We start from the raw sequence: 23838 nt of genomic DNA, 5'->3' as shown, positions 1-23838 counted from the left end.
TTTAAAATGTAATGCCAGTGGAAATTATAATTGGTATTCAAGCAATTTATGTATCAAAACTTTCCCAATATTTTAATAATGAAACAATACTACATGCCAGATACAAAAGGAAGTAAAATGATTATCTGCTATTCCCTAGTTAAGTTAGTGGACTACACTGACCTATGGCACATATCCATTCAAAAATAGTTCCAATTCTAGTGAAAGTTACAACACGGACATAACTACTAACTCATCATATTTGATGGAAAAGCAGTAAGTCAATCATGTGTTTGATTAAAGTGAACACAACTATTTGTGAACCTTACCACTGACTGTTCTTTTAACTCAATCCAGACAAGACGGAGTGGCTGTGGGTCTTGCCTCCCAAGGACAATTCTATCTGTCCATCCATTACCCTGGGGGGGGAATTATTGACCCCCTCAGAGAGGGTCCGCAACTTGGGCGTCCTCCTCGATCCACAGCTCACATTAGAGAAACATCTTTCAGCTGTGGCGAGGGGGGCGTTTGCCCAGGTTCGCCTGGTGCGCCAGTTGCGGCCCTATTTGGACCGGGAGTCATTGCTCACAGTCACTCATGCCCTCATCACCTCGAGGCTCGACTACTGTAACGCTCTCTACATAGGGCTACCTTTGAAGAGTGTTTGGAAACTTCAGATCGTGCAGAATGCAGCTGCGAGAGCAATCATGGGCTTTCCCAAATATGCCCATGTTACTCCAACACTCCACAGTCTGCATTGGTTGCCGATCAGTTTCCGGTCACAATTCAAAGTGTTGGTTATGAACTATAAAGCCCTTCATGGCACTGGACCAGAATACCTTCGGGACCCCTTCTGCCGCACGAATCCCAGTGACCGGTTCGGTCCCACAGAGTTGGCCTTCTTCGGGTCCCATCGACTAAACAATGTTGTCTGGCGGGACCCAGGGGGAAAGCCTGCTCTGTGGCAGCTCCGACCCTCTGGAACCAACTCCCCCCTGAGATGAGGATTGCCCCCACCCTCCTTGTCTGTTGCAAACTCCTTAAAACCCACCTCTGCCGTCAGGCATGGGGGAACTGAAACATCTCCCCCTTGCCCATGTTGTTTTGGTGTTGGATTGATTGTGTGCTTGTTTTTTAATATTCTGGGGTTGTTTTTTATGAATTTTTTAGCTTAAAATTGTAATTGGATTGGTGGGTATTGGATTTGTTACTATGTATTGTTTTGCCATTGTTGTGAGCCGCCCCGAGTCTGCGGAGAGGGGCGGCATATAAATCCAATAAAATAAATAAATAAATAAATAAATAAATAAATAAATAAAAATTAGTCACTCTAGCAGACGGTTTTCATTAGCACTAACTTGCTGCTGCAGACAAGATCAAAACTTGCCCCAGGAAACTTGGAGCTCAAGGATTTCAGCATCAACATCTAAAGGCCCAGGTGGCATAACCATCTACCTCTTATGCCCTTTCCAAAGCAAGTGGATAGTAAAAAAACCTTGGTTCTTTGGGAAAATTTCTATAGAGGAAAGGAGGTAGTGCAGTTTACCTCCTTCTGATCCTTTTGCACATTTTAAAAGCTTTCTGTAGAAAATTATCTTTCTTTAAAGCAGATTTTAAAGATTGCTGCTACTCTTACTTTGCTGGTGCACACACACAGGTATGCACGCATAACTACTATGTTATGTTTCAAAATAATATGAAGTTTATGAACAAACATCACCCATATGGACTACCATGCATATCATTTTGCATCCTCAAGGGAGCTGTGGGCTTCCATTTCCTGAATAACAAGCCTGCTCCGCCCTGTGGTGAACAGGCTCTGAAGCTTCTATCAAATGAATTGGGTGCCTTGTAATATGAAGTGAACCAAGAAAGTATCAGATTATTTTTTTAATAGTTTTTTTTTAAAAAAAGAAACCCTCCTCTGCAGATATCTAAATAGTTATATAATGAACATCAGGTCTATTTTTAAGGAAAAAGAGAAAGCAATAATCACAATTCTGAAAGAAAAATAAGAACAAAGCTGATGTCATTCTTAATTAAGGGAACAATCACCCCAAAAAAGTTAGAAAAAAATGTTTTAAATCTTAACCCACAGGATGAAAAACAGTGATGTTTAGTATAAATTCAAACGTTTTCTTTTAAAACCTAGTTTTTCACTGAAAATTTTATTCAGGGGTATTTTCCTGCAATGCTTTCCTATTATACCTACTTACCTTTTTTATTTCAACTGTTCTCAATCCTTGTATTTCAGATGCCACTATTAAAAATAAAGAAATTATAGTTGTAACTTTTTTATTTCAAACGTCTGAATTTTCATGCATTCCTTTTTAGAGCAGATACAACAATATCAATAGACAATAGCTACTGTTTTCAGAGCAGACATAGAAAAATGCTTTTAGGTTGGTGCTCATCTCCTTTCTACAACATTGAAAAAAAATTTGCTTTGGTTATATTATAGAAATGCCTAGAGGAAATATTGTTTATTGTCTTTGCACTTTCATGCTCTTGTAACCCCAAGCTAAATGCTTGGCAACGGTCTGGAACTTATGATAGTTGCCATGTCCCCAGTCATGTGATCGCGATTTGTGACCTTCCTTGCTGCCTTCCCACAAGCAAAATTAATGGGGAAGCCAGCAGGGAAGGTCACAAGTTGTTCAGTGAAGTCTTCCCCACCTAGGTCAGCTCCCAGTCCCTCTGCACCTGTCTCGGTGCTCATCCACACACCCTTGTGAGCCTTTCTGGAGCCTTGTGCTTGGACTCAGCCTCTCCTATTTGCCACCACTTCCCTGAGCCTTCTTCAGCTTGCACTGTGCGCCCCCCAACCATACACCCTTCCCAAATCTTGCTGTGCTGATGCTATATAGAACAGCGTTTCCCAACTGGTGTGCCGCGGCACACTAGTGTGCCGCGAGACATGGCCAGGTGTGCCGCGAAGCTCCTAGGGAAGCTCCAGCTGGGCGGGGCGCTGATGGTGCCGACCTGGAGCTCCCGCTCGCAGCTGTCCCCTGGCTCCTGCTCGATGCCGCGGTTTTCGGCGCTCTCCTGCTGGGCCCCAAAGAAGGAAGGCAGGAAGGAAGAAGGAGAGCTTCATTCTTCGTGCCTTTTTCCCACCTTCCTTCTTTGGGGCCCAGCAGGAGAGCGCCAGAAACCGCGGCATCAGGCAGGAGCCAGGGGACAGCTGCGAGTGGGAGCCCCAGGACGGAGGCACCGGCAGCGCCCCGCCCAGCTGGAGCTTCCATGGCGTCGGCGGCAAGTGTCCTTTGTGGCCCGGCAGGAGGGCACTGGCGGTGGGAGGGGGGTGGCGGCTGCAGCGGCTGCAGGCAGTCGCGGGGAGATGGCGCCGGCAAGAGGGAGCTCCAGGCGGCGGCGAGAGGGAGCTCTCTCTCTCTCTCTCTTTCAGCTGACTGCAAGCGGGAGCCCTGACGGTGGCAGTTGGACGTGCTGCTGGACGTCGTACATGCTGGCGCTGCGGGCCTGGCATATACAGTGTCCAGCAGCACGTCCAGCTGCCGCCGTCAGGGCTCCCGCTTGCAGTCAGCTGAGAGAGAGAAAGAAAGAGAGACATATAAGAGAGGCAGAGAGAGAGAGAAAGAGAGACATAGCAAGAGAGGCAGAGAAAGAGAGACAGAGCGAGAAAGAGAGACAGCAAGAGAGGCAGAGAAAGAGAGATAGAGAAAGAGAGAGAGAAAGAGAAAGAGAGACATAGCAAGAGAGGCAGAGAGAGAGAAAAAGAGAGACATACCAAGAGAAAAAGAGACTTAGCAAGAGAGGCAGAGAGAGAGAGAAAGCGAAAGAAAGAGAGACATAGCAAGAGAGACAGAGAGAGGGAAAGAGAGAAAGAGAAAGAAAGAAAGAGATAGCAAGAGAGGCAAAGAGAAAGAAAGAGACATATAGCAAGAGACAGTGAAAGAGAGCAAGAAAGAGAGAAAAAAGCAAGAAAGAGATAGCAAGAGAGACAGAGAGAGAGAGAGAGCAAGGGAGAGAGAAAGACATAAAGGAAGGGAAGGAAGGAGAGAGAAAGAGAGCAAAAAAGAGAGGAAGAAAGAAAGTGGGATGGAGAGAGAGAAAGAAGGGAAGGAAGGAAAAGAGAGAAAGGGAGAAATAGAGCGAAAGGGAGGAAGAGAGAGGGTTTTTTTGTCCAAACTTTTCTTTAGCCCGCCGCCCCCCCCCTTTCAATGTTCCCCAGGATTTTGAAAATATGAATAATGTGCCGCGGCTCAAAAAAGGTTGGGAAACACTGGTATAGAAACATAGAAGTCTGACGGCAGAAAAAGACCTCATGGTCCATCTAGTCTGCCCTTATACTATTTTCTGTATTTTATCTTAGGATGGATACATGTTTATCCCAGGCATGTTTAAATTCAATTACTGTGGATTTATCTATCACGTCTGCTGGAAGTTTGTTCCAAGGATCTACTACTCTTTCAGTAAAATAATATTTTCTCATGTTGCTTTTGATCTTTCCCCCAACTAACTTCAGATTGTGTCCCCTTGTTCTTGTGTTCACTTTCCTATTAAAAACACTTCCCTCCTGAACCTTATTTAACCCGTTTAACATATTTAAATGTTTCAATCATGTCCCCCCTTTTCCTTCTGTCCTCCAAACTATACAGATTGAGTTCATTAAGTCTTTCCTGATAAGTTTTATGCTTATGACCTTCCACCATTCTTGTAGCCCGTCTTTGGACCCGTTCAATTTTTGTCAATATCTTTTTGTAGGTGAGGTCTCCAGAACTGAACACAGTACTCCAAATGTGGTCTCACCAGCGGTCTATTTAAGGGGATCACAATCTCCCTCTTCCTGCTTGCTATACCTCTAGCTATGCAGCCAAGCATCCTACTTGCTTTTCCTACTGCCCGACCACACTGCTCACCCATTTTGAGACTGTCAGAAATCCCTACCTCTAAATCCTTTTCTTCTGAAGTTTTTGCTAACACAGAACTGCCAACTGTATCTCCCCCGTAGTTCATGCATTCTTCTCCACAAGCAGCAATTAACCCATGCCTTTCTGTGCTTGTATCATGCCTTGCTGAGCCTCACTGCATTCATTCTGCGCTTCACATACTCTCTCTGAGCCTTGCCACGCTCATACTTCGACTCCCCAACGACTTGCAAACCCTTATTTAACCTCCCTCACCCAGATGCAGCTATCCCAAGCTCCAATGCAAATGTCTCTCCGGCCACCTGCACACTCCCTTGCACTCATTCGCATCCAGCAGCAGCCACATACCTGTTTGCTAGCCTGCTTGAAAGGTACCTACGATTTGTGACTCCCTGCCAGCTTCCACACTGACTTTGGTTGGAAGGCGACAGAGAGTTGCAAGCGGATCCTCACTTAATATTCCACGATCTTTGCTTAACCTATGGTAACAGAGACTGCCATCACTAAGCGGTGCACTCACTCAAAATGACACTTTACAACTGCATTGCTTAGTGATGGAAATCCCAGTGCTAATTGCAGTTGCAACTCAAGGTCTATCTGTACTTATAAGAAATAAATCATTTTAAAGCTGTTCACATTTTGTCACAGGACATCAATTAGAACTTCATTTATTTTATAGCACAGCCAATATATAATACTAGTAGCTGGATACCCATGCTTCGCTATGGAGCTATGTGACTGGACTTGATAAACTGATAGTTAAAGCTTGAAAACTAATGAGTAGTTACAATTGGCCACTCCTTTTCCCTTCTTTCCCTCAGGCTTGCACCCACAGAAGCCTCTCCTCTCCTATCTCCCTCAGCCTGGCCCCATTGATCCTCTCGTATCCCCTTCTCTCCCTCTGGCCTGCCCTCAGGTTTGCCCCACAGAAGCTGCAGGTTGGATGAGTCATGCACTATCCATGCCCACACCTGGTTTAGTAAAGGGGTAGCATCAGAGCGTGTTAATATAAGGCAACTGGCAGTTGGAACAGAGGTTATTTGTAGATGTGGAGGGGGAGTAGAACATCTAACTCCTTAGCATGGAGTAGAATGTCTAAACTCTCAGTCTGCAGGGCAGATGAGTCATGTCCTGGCCACACCCACTGGCAGTTGGAACAGAGTTCTTTTCAGGTGGGGAGAGGGAGTAGAACGTCTACTTCCTTAGCAGCAGTATATATTCTTACATACTGTCTAACAGATACTAATAATCTGATGGTCATTTCAAAAAATCCTTTCTTAGCAAGTACCTAGAAGCCAAGAGGAACATACATGCCAAGTTTCAAGTTTATAGGCTTTACGATTCTGGAGATCTCATGATGATGCGTGAGTTGTATTTCAGTTTTATATATACACATAATATAAATAATCACTAGTGAAACTTACAGCAATTCTTCTTCAGAGTGCTTTCATAACTTTCAGGCAGGTTGGATCCACCACCTGGTAAACTGAATGATGTCAGGCTGCCACTTCCTTCACTGACCTTAGAGAATTACATCAAAATTATTCTGGAATTATTGCTTTCTTTCTAAGCCAATACTATCTAATAGTTTAGCATCACACATAATTTTTTTTGCAAATATACCTACCAGTTTGGATCCAAGACATGCTTTCTAGAAGAGCAAAGATAAAAAATCTGGATCTAAAAATAATACAGGCTACAATATATTCAACTAAAACAGTGGATTTGGAAAATTGTCTGGTATGGTTTAAATATTGAACACAGGTAGAGAGAAATGCATAAGAAGAAATATTCGTGATTTCATATTACACATATTATTTTCCTTACTGAATAGAATTCTTAAGCAATTATCCTAACTGTAGGTATTGTAAAGTCATTAGAAAAAATGATGATCAATTTTACACCCTCTATCTCTATACCAATACAGTTCTGAAGATTTATTCTGTTTTAATTGCAACAACAAAAAATATAAAAATGTCAATTTGAGGTTCAGCGTGCTAGTAGATAAATTTTGACATACACAACTTGTGAACCGGTTTTCTAAATATCCTTTTTAAAGGTATTTAACTGGGGCCGTTTCAACCAATTATGGAATTTAGTTGGGGGTTTTACCTTTGATAATACTCTACAGAAAAATCATGTTAGGACAAAATCAAATTTCCCTTGTTTGCTTTTTAAAATGTAATACAGTGGAACCTCGACATACGAGCAGCTCTACCTACGAGCTACTCGAGATAAGAGCTGGGAGGGGAGCGACATTTTTGTTCGCCTCCCGAGCTCACATTCGGGATACGAGCGCCAAGGAGCTGTCTCCTGAATCCGAAAGCTAACTTCCGCGTTCGGCTTCAGGAGACAGCTCCTTGGCGCTCGTATCCCGCGTGTTTTAAAAGGTTGCAGCCGGCCTGGGGGGCTGGGGGGGGGTGCTGGCAAGCCTCCCAGGCCGGCTGCAACCTTTTAAAACACGCACGCCGCTTCGCAGCTGTCTCCTGAAGCCGGAACGCTAACTTCTGCAAAATGTGGCAGCCGGCCTGGGGGGCTCAGGGGCTTCCCCCCGAGCCCCCCAGGCCGGCTGTGACATTTTAAAACACGCGCGCCGCTTTGCAGCTGTCTTCTGAAGCCGAACGCGGAAGTTAGCGTTCCGGCTTCAGAAGACAGCTGCCACGTTTTAAAACACGCGCGCCGCTTCGCAGCTGTCTCTGAACGCTAACTTCCGCGTTCGGCGGCAGCGGTTTTTGTTGTTGTTGCACGGATTAATTGACTTTACATTGTTTCCTATGGGAAACAATGTTTCGTCATACAAGCGTTCTGACTTACGAGCCTCCTTCCGGAACCAATTAGTCTCGTAAGTCGGGGTTCTACTGTAACCGGTTTGACTCCCCCGCTCCCCCAATGAAATCAGTGCAAATAGTTACAAACCTGGCTGCTCTGAGACATTCTCCTCTCTGAATGAAATGAACTTGCCTTTATTCTTCCAACTTCTAGTTTAACGACACCCAATGAGCACTAGGAAGAAGACACAATTGGTTAGACAATGGTCTTGAACAGTGATCAATAAAGTCATTTCTTAGTTGAAAGAAACCAATCTGCCATTGGATGCAATTGAAAAAATCTGCATAATTTGTATAATAGGATCAATCAATATTGGGACTGGATAACTGAAACTTAAAATCCCAAATGGGCATTAAATATTTCTCATGCTTCACACCTATTGTTTGCATTTAAAGGTTCAGTTTAAAGGTCTGTCAAACTGAAGAAGTCATTTAAATAGAAACTTTTTTTCAAATGGTACCGCAGTTAAGGTTAAATCTAAATAAAATATCATGTATAATTGTAATAGCAGTGAGTACAATATTGTTTGCTTTTTAAAATGTAATAACCAGTTTGACTCCCCCGCTCCTCCAATGAAATCAGTCAATCAATCTAAGCTAATGGCTCAGTTCAATTCCTTCATCTGATTTATACTGGGAAACACATATGATAGGACTAGGATTATATCACTCATTTAAAAAATAACAAAAACAAAACCATTTTTTATTTACTGACTGAGTTCTATTCCAGTAACCAGATTGTTAAGTGAAATGGTCACTAAGTGAATATGTTACTGTATACAGAATGGGAGGGAGGGATGCTGTTAAGATCACTGGATTTTGTCATTTCATTCAAATAAAATTATCTCATGTAGTACACCATTGTTACTCACATCAGAATGCATTACAGTGATCCCTCGATTTTCGCGAAACGCTATACCACGGTTTTTCAAAAAATATTAATTAAAAAATACTCCATGGTTTTTTTGCTATACCACGGTTTTTTCCACCCGATGACGTCATACGTCATCACCAAGAGTCACTTCTCTGTCTCTTTCTCTTTCTTTCCTGTCATTCTCTGCTTCAATCATTTTCTCATTTCTCTTTTTTTCTCCCCTTTTTTCTATCATTTCTCTCTCTCTTCCTTCCACTCTTCTCTCTCTCTCTTTCTTCCTCTCTCTCACTCTCTTCCTTCCTTTCTCATCTTTCTTTCTCTCTCTCTTTCTCTATCTTGCTTCTTCCTCTCTCACACTCTCTTCCTTCCTCTCTCATCTCTTTCTTTCCTTCTCTCTCTTTCTCTATCTCTCCCCCTCTTGCTCTCGAACGGCGGGCGAGTGAACGTGCGAGCGGCGAGCGAGTGGCCGGGCGGGTGAACGTGCAAGCAGCGAGCGAGCGGCCGGGCGGGCGGGTGAACGGCGGGCGGGCGGGTGCTGGGGGGGCGGAGGCAGCCGACATTCAAAGCAATCTTTGTCGGCTTCCGCACTTTTGTCGCTCCCTGGCTCCACCATCTGCGCATGCGCGGCCATGGAAAAAGGGCACGCATGCGCAGATGGTGTTTTTACTTCCGCACCACTATACCGCAGAAAATCGATTATCGCGGGAGGTCTTGGAACGTAACCCCCGCGATAATCGAGGGATCACTGTATTGTCAAGAGTGTTGAATTTGGACATAAATTGCACAAGGATTGGGAAATGATTTTTTTAATTCCTGTTTATGATTTTGATTAATGGCTTCTAATTGAGGTGGTCATTAAAAGAAGAGTATACAGCTTTTGTATAAAGTATATTAAAAAGGGGTAGCAATCCCAATACATTTATCTGATTTTTATCAAAATAATTATACCCAAATCAAATCAAGGATGAGCAACAGTTGGAGTTTCAACCAGAGGGCCTGGGTCAGCTTCTGAATTAACGTAATATCATTTTATCTCAAATCTAGCATACCTTTAATAAGGCCGCCACTGTCTCCTGATTAGCATTTCGAACATCTTCATCATTCACCATTAATATCTGGTCTCCTTGCATTAACCTTCCATCCAGATCCGCTAAACCTCCTTTGACAATGTCCGACACAAACACTCCAGTGTCATTTCTACAAATGCAATATTCATGTGTGTTTAAGGATGATTAAAGGATGATTAAAACAGTGAGTTAGAATGTATGTTTACAAATAATAGAGACAGATACATAGAAACATAGAAGACTGATGGCAGAAAAAGACCTCATGATCCATCTAGTCTGCCCTTATACTATTTTCTGTATTTCATCCTAAGATAAAATACAGAAAATAGTCTAAGGGCAGACTAGATGGATCATGAGGTCTTTTTCTGCCATCAGTCTTCTATGTTTCTATCTCTATTATTTGTAGACATACATTCTAACTCACTGTTTTAATCATCCTTAGAACATTTATAAGAGGTTTATAATCATATGAAATACAATAAAATACTAATAATATGCTTTATTTAATATTAATTTTACATTTTAATAAATTTGTGACAGATATTTCTACATATTTCATACATTTATAATATCTCATTTTATTAAAAAAATTATTAAAAATGTTATCATGAATTTATTCGGTAAAAAACATCTCAGAAATTAATTTGAGAGTCAGGATTATGTCAGAGGCACTAAATAAGAAATACCTTTTAAAGCCCATACAGATTTCTACTACCACAAACACACAAGTTTGGCTTAACGAGACACAACTGTATTTAATGTTAGCAGGAGAAAAACATCTGTAATCTTCCAGTTGGGGGAAAGGGCGGATTGACTTGTAGCATATGTCACACCTTAAATTCAAGGGTAGTGATAGGTAGACAATGCCCTGCTGGTGCATAAGATATATAGAAGAGATAGGGGGAGTGGTATAAGGTACAACAGCCTTGACTTACTCACCCAAAAGACTTGATTTTTTTTTTTTGACAAAACCTAGAACAATCCAAATATTTTAGTTTATCTTAGTTTATGACACAACCAAAATAGTTTGATTGAACCTTTAAACTACAGTGTGGTTGTTTCATGCACATAACAATACGTATTTTCTGGTTTGTACCACTGGGTACAATCAAACTATTTTGGTTGTGTCATAAACTAAGATAAACTAAAATATTTGGATTGTTCTAGGTTTTGTCAAAAAAAAAATCAAGTCTTTTGGGTGAGTAATTCAAGGCTGTTGTACCTTATACCACTCCCTTATACCCCATTCCCATAATAAACTGTTTTATTGTGTTGACCTGAAAATATTTTTTAATACAGAAGATAACTGATAATTAAGCAGGAAGCCAAGAGTACACTGAAATTAAAACCTAACTCGTACTATTTGGTTGGGTTTCCCTTTCTTAGAAACCTTGTTTCTGGCACAAATTACATTGTATGAATTTCAGAAGATCCTCTCTGTACCTACCTTTTCCCAACAATACTTAATCCAAGTCCTTTGCCCGGTTTCTTTTGTAATTCGATACTCAGAACATCATACATGTCTTCTTCTTTATATTGGGCTTCGTCCCTGTAAACAGTCAGGCGGACTTTCTGTGGTGTCTGTCTGAGAACATTTATAGCTTCATCATGTGTTGCATTCCTTAGGTCAATACCATTCACCTAAGATGAATAGACGATGAAAGCTGAATACATTCGCTGACCACAAAAATAACATAGATCTCCGCAACTGCCTTTTTCTCCACATCATTTCTATTTCCTACACAGAAGGATTCCGTAAGTTGTGTAATGTTTAATACTGTACCTCTAAGATTTGATCACCAGCCCAGAGTCTCCCATCTTTAGATGCTGCTCCTTCTTCATATACTTCGTGGATAATAATTGCTCCCTGTAGATTTGAAAGATTATATCACTGAGTTGTTAGACTTTTTTTTACCATGCATTGCAACTATCTTAAGGTAAAGAAGAGAGTTTGAATGAAAGGAAAAACACACACACTCATATTAAGATTCAGAAGTTTCTATGCAAATGTATTTTTAAATACGTTTCTGATGATATAGTTTATTATTAGAAACTAAAGATGGAAACATATTAAGAACAGAAGAACAAAAGAGAAATAAGATCTTAATTTTTAAAAATGGGATAGTTTTCCCCAGTCATGTCCAACTCTGCAGGAGAGTATTAATTTCTGTTTTCTAGTCATGTGGGCAGCATGATTATAACTTAAAGCATGCAGAACATTGTTACCTTCTCTCTAAAGTGGTACCTATTTATCTACTTGCATTTGCATGCTTTCGAATTGCAAGGTTGGCAGGAGCTGGGGCAAGTAATAGGAGCTCGCCCTGTCATATGGTGCTTGAATTCAGAACAGCCAACTTTCTAGTCAACAAGCTCAGTGTCTTAGCCGTTATGCCACTGGGCCCTCTTGAGAGCTTAAGTACCTTTTAATGAATACTACAAATCGGAACATTTTACATCACATTGTAGATATATTTATACCTAAAAAATATGAAATGTGTTGAAATAAAAAGAAAGGGGGGAATCTATGTTGAGATTTGTTCCTGGCTGGGAGAGCCAATCAGAACATGGTTAGTCATTGAATCTTGTCTGCCAATCAAAGTGAAGTATTGACTGAGCATGTCCAGAAACTGAGGAAGAAGAAGGGCATGGTTTAGCCAGTTCTCCACTGTACTTTGTTGTAAAAATATCTCCTGCAATGCAGTCTGTGAAAATACATGGTATTGTAGAAATCTTTTTGTTGTGCTTATAAAAAGTTATTTGAATCAGCAAAATGCAGTCATTTGTGAAGCCTCTGATATATTTTGCTACACAGTGTGACAATCTAACACTTTAAAAACTTTTGTAACTTATGAATTCTAAAGTATACAAATATTTAATAGAACTAGGAATGTATAGGAATAAAATGTAACAGAGGCATGCCATTTTTTAAGGTTTTAATGCTTTATGTAGTTAAGGATTTAAATTGACTTCCAATAATATATATTCTATTTAAATTCATTTATTCAAGTTATTTTATATAGATCTCACATTGTAATCTTACATCCACATATCTCAGAATAAGTGCCATTGCATGCAATGGGACATTGTTTTTTTGCATTAGAAATGTTAGCTAGAGATTGTATAAGGATTACATAAATACTTTTTACCCACCAGTAATGTGTCACCTCCTCCCACAATGCTCAACCCTAGACCAGTACGTCCCTTGGAGATACTGATTGTTGTTTCATAACCTGGGATGATTGGACAAGTGGCTGGGTCAGAAGCTAACATAGCTGGAGTTGAAGACCTGCTTTCATCTAAAAACACAAATTAGAAGAATTGGTTATAATCTTTAATTCTAAGAATACTTGTTTGTTGTTTTATATCAAGAGTACCACTCAAGCCATGTTGAGAGTAGCTACTGCATAACTTAATTTATTAACATAACATAATTTATTAAGTCCATGGATATATGTTCTCAGTGAAATTACGAATTAGGATATACCAAAACATCAACAACTGCAAGGTATACACTTCCTCAATAAAGTTTTGATTTTAAATGAAAATCATCTTTGAGATATATTTCTGCAGCATTACAAGAGACAGTAATATAATAATGTATGTCATACCATTACAGAGCCAGTTGACCATGAGACAAATCCATTGGTTTTACAACTGAATACATTTAATAATCATACAAATATTTCAACTTAACAATTGGTTAATTATAAAGCTAATTCTCAATTTACAACAGTTTGTTTAGTGACCGTTCAAAGTTACAGCATTGAAAAAAATGACTTAGGACCATTTTTCACTCTTATGACCATTGTAGCATCTTCATGATCGCATGATCCAAATTCAGACAGTTGGCATCTGACTCATTGATGAAGATTGTAGTGTTGGAGATCACGTGATCACCTTTTGCAACCTTCTGATAAGCAAAGCCAATTGCTAAGTCTGTTTCACTAAACCACAATGATTCACTTAATAGATGTGCCAAGAAAGGTCAAATGGGTTAAAATTCACTTAACAACTCTCTTACTTAGCAACATAAATTTTGGGGTCAATTGTGGTCACAAGTTGAAGATTACCTGAACCAAAAAGACCAAAAAGAAGAAATGGGACATATTGATTTCTATATACAGTGGTACCTCTATTTAAGAACGCCTCTACTTAAGAACTTTTCTAGATACGAACCGGGTGTTCAAGATTTTTTTGCCTCTACTTAAGAACCATTTTCTACTTAAGAACCTGAGCCCGGAAAAATTTCCCAGGAAATTTGAGAGTGTCATGAAGGCTTGGCCAGTTTCCTGCCATTCCACCTTTAATCCTGGCCATGTGGGCTGCTAGAGGAGCCTTTTGGTGGCGCTTAGGGAGGCTTTGGCAGTCCAGAGCAAACAAAGCCGCTTCCTTTCTCTGGGTGCTTGGACAGGGAATAAACCTCTGCCGGCGCCCAGATAAAAGAAATGCTCCCTTTGCTCTGGGCAGCCGAGGAGTCACCACTGCAAAGGAAAGGCACCAGCTACAAAGTGAACGAACGAGAGGAGAGGTTAGCCCTTCAGCATGGGAAGGAAGAGGCAGCAGGTAGCAGCAGTAGCAGCCAGTGTATGGCAGGCAGCCTTGCGCCAGGTGTATTGGAGGCGCATGTTCTTCCTTGTCGCCTCAGAGTCCCTCTTTTTTTTAAGCCTTAAAGTTTTAGATTTTTTTTATTCACCTCACCTCGCCTTCTTCCTTCGGCAGTGACTCTCCTTCTCCTCTTCTTCCTCCTCCTCCTCCCATCCAAATTTCGAGCTTTTATTTCTTTCCTAATGGGTTTGCACACATTATTTGCTTTTACCTTGATTCCTATGTGAATAATTGCTTCTACTTAAGAACGTTTCTATTTAAGAACCTGGTCATGGAACGAAATAGTAGAGGTACCGCTATAATTTGTTTAAATCTTACAAAGGAGGACATTTGAAATACCAAGACAATGAGGTATAGGTTAATGGCTGATTTAATAATTGGTAGGTGGTTATGGGCATACATGCATATTGATATGAACCAGTGCACTTTTTAAAAAAACATGGAGTAAATGAAAATTCTTACTTTTAATTAACTCTGATTCCGGTGACTCAGATGATGGAACAATTGGTAATGGCTGGATATTGGTCCCCTCACTCAAAGTGGTGCTGTAAGTTGACAAAAGTGGCTGGGGAACTGCCAAGCCTTCCTGTTCAACTGAACTAATTGTGAGCTTCACATTGGGCTTTGGGGTTTTCAGCAAACTGATAAACTTGTTGAAATAATAATAAACAGGTAATAAGAAATATTGAACAAGACAAATTGCCATGTAACAAACATACGGCTGTATAATATTCAGCAGAAGAATTATAGCTAAGTTGTTAAGAAGAAAGCAAATCCTATGTATTTGAACAAATATTTGACTGAATGGCCATTTCTAGAATATGTTTTTTTCTGCCAAGAGATGATTGCCAATGTATCAGCTAAAAAAGTGATATGTCCGTCTATGTGCTTGTGTGTATGTATGTATATACTAGTCTCCCTTCCTTTTCATTATCAGCAAATATGTTATACATACATACATGTATGCATACATACATACATACATACCACACACACATACATTCATTCATAAAAGGAGATATTTTAAATGTTTATCTAAACATCAATGATTCTCATCCTGATCAACAATCATCTGATTGTTTGACATGTTCTCATGGACAGGCGTCTTAAATGAGATGTGAGATAGGAATTCAGTTTTAAACATTGAACAATGCTACAATCTTAGTCCCATTGAAAGTATTCACATCCCACGTGCCCTCTTGCTAACCCTACTCCTCTCTTCCCCTTTTATAGTTGATAATTTATATTTTTATAACTTTATTTTATATGCATGTTTTTATATGCCAGTTTTGTATAATTTTTATCTTTTTAAGCTGCCCAGCGTAACCCTGTGATATGATTGGCAGTCAACAAATTTAATAAATAAAAATAAAATAAATAATCAAGTATTTAAGCTTATGACAAAAAAACCTTTAAAAACTACTTAGAGTAGTCATTGCTTAATTACCTTTTCTATAGGATAGCCCACAACAACTTCATCATCCACTGCTAGAATTTGATCTCCAACCTTAATTCGGCCATCCTGAAATCAAATAAATACGTTAACAATGGCCAAGGAGGAGGAAATGTAAATTTTTATCATCTTTAGTGTCAGGTTTACCTTTCCAGCTGCACCATGATCTGTCAAGTTCTGAATAACTACACCATTAAGAGTATCTTCTTCACCAATAGCAATACCTATGCCACCTTGATCCTAAGAATTAAAAAGGGCAACTACCATTATTGAAGAGTTTAACCAATGGTAAAACAATAATTTAGGAATTCTACTTTTGCAAATTTTACACAGAATTTAAGCTAATCTTTTCAAACTAATATACAGCTATAGATTTCAGGTTTTACATTTCTCAAACTTAACAAGCATTTGGGAAATTTAAGCATATTGAACAATGTTCTTGTGCGTGCTTACTCATATCTAGTTAAATAAATACATAAATGTAAATAATACTTAAACAAAATGTGAGGTGGTTTACCTAATTTGTACCTAATTTGTACATTCTGTATCTTTAGAATAAAAGAAATTTACAGCCAGAAATTCGTTTAGGACTACAAAACTACAAACAGGAGATAAATACACGTTTTTACCTTAGGCAGATCCACATTTTGAACATTCTTATATAAAGTCAGATCTATTGGTAAATTAGAGCTTGAAATGTCCACTTCCCCCTGAACAAAATAAATATGTTAAAAATATATTCACAATAGCTATTAAAAAAACATATTTAAATTCATTAAGAATACTCTATGAAGTTACTTCTAAATTAAAACTGTCTGCTTTTTGATTATTTTCAATGTAAAATATTATAAGTAGCAATTTTTCAATCACTAAATTAAGGTGAATATTGAATATGCATTGTACCTCTTCATGCTGAACCATCCCTGAAGATGAAGATGCTGATACCAGTGATTTACCAGGAGAAATAGCCATCTGATGGATAGCATCTTTGTTTCTATCATGCAAAAAGCACATAATTTTAACAGTGTAAAACTGTTGTTGGAGGAGATTATCTTTAAACTTTTAATAGCTAAATATTAAATGTTCATTTGTTTATAATAAAAAATATTTACATTGTTTATTTATTTACTGATTTAAGTGATTTATCTCTACCTCTCAGTCCAGTCTAAATTTAATACCGGCAATTCTGAAAACAGGTATACAATTCAAGAAAACCCTTAGCAATGCTTTTATATCCTTCCCATTATCTGAAAGATGAACCGAGACAAAACTAATAGATTAAAATATTAAATGTTTCTTACCTGATAAAGATTATTTTTACTTTAGAAGGCACACATTTGATGATTGAAGATGCATTCTGATGTGTTTTTCCATACAAAACCTGTTCATTTATCTGATCAGCATGGCACAAACAGACAAAAATACATATTTCATTATTTCTTCCCAAATCAATTATTTTGCACACAAAGCTGATTATTGTTATAATTGATTCACTGTAATAAACTGTTGACTAATTATAATTGTTAATCTATTAATGTTGTTCTTCAGCCATTCCATTGTGGATTCTAATCCTGCAATATTTATTATTATTTTCCCTGTTATCAAAATCCTGACAGCTGTTGGTTTGTACTGGCCTCTCTCTTGGATTGGAAAATGCCCGTTGCTTGATTGCAGTGGTTTGGCTGACATTGAGAACACCATCATTAATTTTCACTAATGATTCATAACTTATTTTTTGCGAAATGAAAACAAAGACATGGAGAAGCAGAGGGATAAATACAAATAATGGCAAAACGATTTGCTATCAGACTAATTTATAGCAGCACAAGAATGTCTGATATTTTGCTTAAATTTCCAAGATTAATCATCTTTAAGTTAATAGGAAATGTATTCCAAAGTTCTGTTGATAGAATTGTGTCTGGCAGCACAAATAGAAAAGAGCAATTCCTCTTCTCTACAAAGTGTGTTATAGTTTGCCTTTGAAATATCCTCCTGCCTGTTGTTTACAGTTGTTGTTGTTTTGTTTTGTTTTTTTAATTTTATTTGTTTTTTTCAACTATAACATACAAGAAAAAAGAAAAAAACATACATAAAGACATACACATACAACATTTTGGAAATGAAAGTTTCCCCACATTTTAGGTGTTTGATCAGAGAATTTTACTTCTTTCACATAGTATTAATTTTTCAATTCTTTTATTTGACGTGTTGCTTTGCGTAGATTTTTATTTATTTCGTTGCCTTTGAAATATCCTCCTGCCTGTTGTTTACAGTTGTTGTTGTTTTGTAAAGATCCCATTCTACACATCATCAATGCCCAAGGTATAATTTGTATATATACATGAAATATTTGCACCCACAAATTTTTTTTTCATGTCCTCCTAACCACTATATTGATCTGGGAGAGAGGGAGGGAGTCCTGGCCCGAGGCTCAAAGCTAGCTGGATGACCTGGATCAATCACTCTCTCTAAGGCAAACCATTTCCATAAAAAGGACAAAGGGAAAAAGGACTAGTGATGTAGTTGCCAAATGTCAAAACTGATTTGAACAATTTATATAAAGAAGGGACCTACTGATTAAAATAATATTGTTTTAATTAAACCTTACATTTAATAGCAGTTAATTGTTTTGAATTAATTGCTCTCCTATCCTTAAGGTCAGTATATTTCAGTTAAGTCTATTAGATACTTACTTCCAGTAACTCGTCTCCAATCTGCAGCCTGCCATCTCTTCCAGCTGCTCCATTTGGATCAATGCCCACTACAAAGACACTCATTTTGGATCTGTCTTTGTTCCCAGCTAGGCTGAGTCCTAATCCAGTCTTCCCTTTCTCCAGTTCTATCATGTGCAGATCACCTGACAGATTCCCGTACTGGTGACTGATTTTCCCTAAGTATAAAGATTCAAATGGGTGGCAAAGTCACAATGGATTCCAAAATTTTGAAATGCAATAGTCCTAACTTCAACTCAACATTACAAAAACGATTCAAGAATTAATTTGTTTCTATTCACTTGCCAAAGCTGCTAGCGGTGCGCTGCGCAAGCACATGGGGATTTTCACGTATGTGCACGCACTACATGTATATGCACATGCTCCAGCGTGATTTTGCTTCCGTGCATGTACAGGAAGCAAAAACATGCCGAAGGGGATGTACGCAAGAGATTTTGGCAAATTTTTTTTGCTTCCGCACATGTGCAGAAGCAAAAATTCACCAAAATCTTGTGCACGCAAACGTCCCCTCGTGAGATTTTGCTTCTGCGCATGCACTGGAAGCAAAAAAAGACTAAAAATTAAAGAAAAAAGATGGTGGCATCCAAAGAACTGGCACTGGAGCGGGTGTGCACAAATCACCTACTGCACCAGTAGCAACCCACCACTGCCCCCCCTCCCAAGCCACTTCCTTTTTTGAAAACAGGAAAGTGAAAATCTATCCATCATCCCCTTCTTCATTACAAAGATACTGTATTTTATTTATTTGCTACTTTTGGGAATGTTTTTAATAACAATCACAATCATTCTTGCATTGCACATGAAACACAATTATATTAAAGCCTTATGGCCCAGATCGAATGTTTACAGCACAAGGAAACAACAAGATGTTAATTTTGACCACAGATTCTACTCAACCATATCAAAGAAAAACTATTGAAAACTTCACACTGAAGATAAAGAGGTAACTTACTCCAGCTGTATCCAAACTCATCCTCCTTATCCAAATTTTCCTGGTGATTGTTAGAGGACTGCTGCACTATTTCACTGCTCATTGCTGGAAATACTGAAGGAGGAGGCAAGGGCAGATTACAGGATGATTTTTTTTCTGGCTCTGAATCTGACTGACTGGATGCCTGTGGGAAGAAAGGAAAATACAGTGTTTAAGGAGACAGAGAGGAATTATGGCCAGTTGAAATGCATGGGATGATGAAAAAAGAAAAACCCAGGACTTTGAAGTTAAAATACACAGCAACAGTAGAATAAAAAAAGCAAACAGGACAGAAACTGCAAATCAAATTCGGTGAGGATGAATGTCTTATTCAGGCAACATATCATTAAAACTTTGCATGTTAGTTCCAAAACCCTACGAAAATAGATTAACTATCCTGGGTCTAGAAAGCTTAGAACTACGTCACCTAAAACACGATTTAAGTATTGCCCACAAGATCTATGCTGCAACGTTCTACCTGTCAACGACTACTTCAGCTTCAACCGCAACAACACAAGAGCACGCAACAGATTCAAACTTAATATTAACTGCTCCAAACTTGACTGTAAAAAACATGACTTTAACAATCGAGTTGTCGAAGCGTGGAACTCATTACTGGACTCAATAGTGTCAAGCCCTAACCCCCAACATTTGTCCCTTAGTCTATCCACAATTGACCTCTCCAAGTTCCTAAGAGGCCAGTAAGGGGCGTACATAAGTGCACTGGTGTGCCTAACGTCCACTGTCCAATTGTCTTTCCTTTATCTCATATATCATATATACTTTCTTCCTCTCATATGTTTTCTCTTCTATTTTACATATTATCATTATATGTACTACTTCATGTCTATTCTCTTCTATATGTATTGTGTATTGGACAAAGAATGAATGAATAAATAAATAAATAAAAAACTGTACAAACAGGAACATGTTAAGGAATATGAATGAATCCTCCAAAAGATAATTATGTTACTGACTGTGCGTCATTTTATATCAAAAAATGTCTCTGAAATAGTAAATGGGGGTGAAATCTGATACAGACATTGCATTAGCTAGATCAAGAGTTTTTGGGAATCTCTTGATAGGAGAGATGCTATTATGAATAGTGCGTACTATAGTGTTACAGAAGTATTACTGTGGAAAAATCAGACCAGCATGGAGCATTTTTAAATTTGTTTTTAACAATGGGGAAAAAAAATTTCATGTTCAAGCTGATGGTTTTTAATTTGGTTTTATGGTTATTTATATTTTATTGTATTTTGCTGTGGTTTTCAATTTTATGAACTGCTCAGAGTCACTGATGTGAGATGAGTGGCTGTATAAATTGACTGAATGACTGCACGAAAGAAGGGCAAAATGGATGTGACACATTAGCTGAATTCACACACACAGCATTCTTCAATTGTATGCACTATTGGAAGTGCTACTCATGAAATATTTAAATAAATAACACACTAAAAAGATTGCCTTTTGCAGAACTTATTTTGGAAATTGATTTCCATGCACTCAGGAAAATATGTGGCAAGGCTTTAAGAAGTGAATGGAAATAAAATGTCTGAAACTGGAAAACTGTGCTGAGAAAGGGGGCGGTGTCTTAAAAAAGACATTGACGTCCTTCTCCAATTAACATTATCACTTATAAATTTAGTCATGGGAATGCCTGAATGGCTTCGCAGTATGATATGAACATTATTTATGCTCACATTAAAATAGCAGATACATTTAGAAGGAAACAATGATGCCTTTGAAATTGTCATAGGGACAAAATAAAGGATAGGAATGCCAAATAATTTGACTTATTAAAATTAAGTGGAAACTTAAAGGGGTAAGATCAAAGGGATAATGTGGGGAGCTTTTCTTATTTTTATAAGAACCGAAGGCTGTGAATATCCTTTCTCTTCCTCCTATTCTACCCAGAACAATCCTGTAAGGCAGTGGTTCTCAACCTGGGGATCGGGGGCCCTCTGGGGGTCGAACAACCGTTTCACAGAGGTCGCCTAAGACCATGGGAAAAGATAAATTTCCCATAGTGTTACGAACTAAAGCTTCTATTCTGGCACTTTGGAACCTATTTTTATAATACAATCAATCAGGTGTTTACAGTGGGGGTGTCCCTCTGACCTTCCTGCCAATCAACTTAAAGCTCTGTTGGGACAATTGTTGCTAGACTTATGGTTGGGGGTCACCACAACATGAGGAACTGTATTAAGGGGTTGCAACATTAGAAAGGCTGAGAACCACTGCTGTAAGGCAACCCGCAATATGTGGACTGGCACTGGGCCACAACATGACAGAAGCCAGGCTTCACAAACCCTATCTTTGGGATGGAAGCAGCACTTGAAACCATGTCCCCTCTGGTCTGTAAAAAAATCCTCTCTCCATATAACCAGTTCCTGGTGCTCAAAAGGTTCAGCAATGCTACCATAATTCCTGAATTACGGCTGGCTCAAAGTCACCCAGTCATTTTAATGGCTAAAATAGAATTAGAACTCAGAGTCTCCTAGTTCCTAGATTGGTGCCTTAAGCACTACACCATATCGGTCTAGTTAGTAAAAATAGAACTTTCCATTTCTAACTGAACAAGCTTACAATGAATTCAACAAACATCTGTTTACAGTTGCTGTAACACCAGCATCCAGATACACGAGAGTAAGATAGTATCATTAACTAGCTGTACTCAATATTTGCTAGATTAACTTTTTACAATTTTGCTCTATCTATCTATCTATCTATCTATCTATCTGTCTGTCTGTCTGTCTGTCTGTCTGTCTGTCTGTCCGTCCGTCCGTCCGTCCGTCCGTCCGTCCGTCTGCCCGCCCACCCACCCACCCACCCACCCACCCATCTTTGTATGCCTCCCACTCCCGGGAGACTCAGGGCGGCTGAGAATTTGTGGAAGGGGCAAAATATTTCTATCCATGTTTTTGTCCAAAATTAAAAGTAGAAACTTTTGTTCAAAAGTCCAGTGTTCAAAAGTAACAGAACTCCTATTTGCCAATTAAGTTTCTCCTTTAAGTAAACACAAATCATGTTAGAAAGTTACTCTTAAAATCCCAGCTTGTTAAAAGACCTACCCCATCATCCTTTGATAGATCAGGCACTATCAAAAATTTCTCCTACCCTCGCATCATAATTTCAATGGAAGGGGATGAGAGGGATATGAGCATGATGGCCATAATTCAATATGGAGAATATTCACTTCCAGCAAACCACAGTGTTATGAAACATTATTAATAGTATTAAATTAGGGTCTAGGAAAAGGAGGGGAAAAGATAAACACATAAATATTCACCAAGTCCATCACAAACACATGGGCATAATCCAACCTTGTTAGTGTTGAACTGCAGAGGATCAACAAAAGGGTTAGTGCTGCTGAAGGCAGGAGGCTTAATGAAAGGATTGGACTGCAGATAAGGCATAGGGAAATTCTATAAAAAATAAACACAGAAAAGGAACTTGCTAATCAAAAGACACATATAACAGGGTACATTCACACATGCGTGATCAGCATTTGCCCAACAGCAAATGGTAGCTTACATATAGTCCTTGACTTACAACAAAAACTGGACCCAACATTTCTCTTGCTAAGAAAGACCACTGTTAAATGAATTTTGCTCCATTTTATGACCTTTCTTGCCACAGATGTTAAGTGAATGACTCCAGTTGTTTAATTAGTAACAACACAGTGATTAAAAAGAATCTGGCTTACTCATTGCCTTTGCTTGTCAGAAGGTCTCAAAAAGTAATGACATGAACCCAGGACATGCCAGTTGCAAAGTGACCAAATTTTGATCATGTGACCACAGGGGCGCTATAACAGGTGTAAGTGTGAAAAATAGTTGTAAGTCACTTTTGCAATGTCATCATAACTTTGAACAATCACTAAATGAATGTTTGTAAGTCAAGGACTATCTGTATATGAAATAGTGATTATACTGCAAGTAACACACAGAAATAGGGATTTCTTCTAAATTATAATATTTTAATACAATTATTCATTAGGACTTTTTTTAAGCTTTATGAATAAATAAAATATTTTATGCTGAATTTTTTTCCTAATAAAGCAAAAATGCTCCCCTGTTGTTTAAGGTGACTAAACCATCCAGGATGTGGGAAAGTCCTTGGATTTACCTATCTGGGTAAATATGTACATTTGTTAGTTCTGCCCTGACTTATTAAAATGAGGACCAAAATAGATTCATTAAAAGAATTTTAGCACATTTCTTCACTAATGATAAAGACTGCATACTATAGGAACAGAGATGAAGAAGGTAAACTCAACAAGGCTAGAATGAGCGATGATTCTACAACTCTGTGTTTTTCAGCAAATGATAATACAATATTTATAGCTTTGAAATATAGGAACACATACATTTAATTTGACTCCTTAAAAAAAAAAGGAATAAAGATGAACTAAATGTCTGCACACTTTTCTCTTTTAAGA

General features: G+C 38.7%; 1 protein-coding gene across 4 annotated transcripts in view; it reads right to left on the bottom strand.

Annotated features, from left to right (window-relative positions):
* MPDZ (multiple PDZ domain crumbs cell polarity complex component) overlaps window positions 1-23838 on the bottom strand; it is a 116345-nt gene that overhangs the window by 11341 nt on the left and 81166 nt on the right. For 3 of the 4 annotated variants that reach the window (XM_070742564.1, XM_070742567.1, XM_070742565.1), the window contains 15 exons: window positions 19377-19539; window positions 18386-18582; window positions 16994-17085; window positions 16596-16686; window positions 16322-16402; window positions 15840-15932; window positions 15687-15761; window positions 14702-14888; window positions 12785-12930; window positions 11418-11501; window positions 11082-11275; window positions 9617-9764; window positions 7782-7868; window positions 6290-6386; window positions 2196-2239 (listed from right to left, as the gene is read on the bottom strand). In XM_070742564.1, the coding sequence (XP_070598665.1) occupies window positions 2196-2239; window positions 6290-6386; window positions 7782-7868; window positions 9617-9764; window positions 11082-11275; window positions 11418-11501; window positions 12785-12930; window positions 14702-14888; window positions 15687-15761; window positions 15840-15932; window positions 16322-16402; window positions 16596-16686; window positions 16994-17085; window positions 18386-18582; window positions 19377-19539 (1779 nt within the window). Of the gene's footprint in view, window positions 1-2195; window positions 2240-6289; window positions 6387-7781; window positions 7869-9616; window positions 9765-11081; window positions 11276-11417; window positions 11502-12784; window positions 12931-14701; window positions 14889-15686; window positions 15762-15839; window positions 15933-16321; window positions 16403-16595; window positions 16687-16993; window positions 17086-18385; window positions 18583-19376; window positions 19540-22720; window positions 22823-23838 lie in introns of all 4 variants that reach the window. The other variant, XM_070742566.1, reaches the window with a different exon arrangement.

This window comes from Erythrolamprus reginae, chromosome 2, assembly GCF_031021105.1.
Source record: "Erythrolamprus reginae isolate rEryReg1 chromosome 2, rEryReg1.hap1, whole genome shotgun sequence".
In the NCBI taxonomy this organism is placed as follows: domain Eukaryota; kingdom Metazoa; phylum Chordata; class Lepidosauria; order Squamata; family Dipsadidae; genus Erythrolamprus; species Erythrolamprus reginae.
The sequence above is the reverse complement of the archived record's forward strand: the minus strand, read 5'-3'. Positions and strand labels throughout refer to the sequence as shown.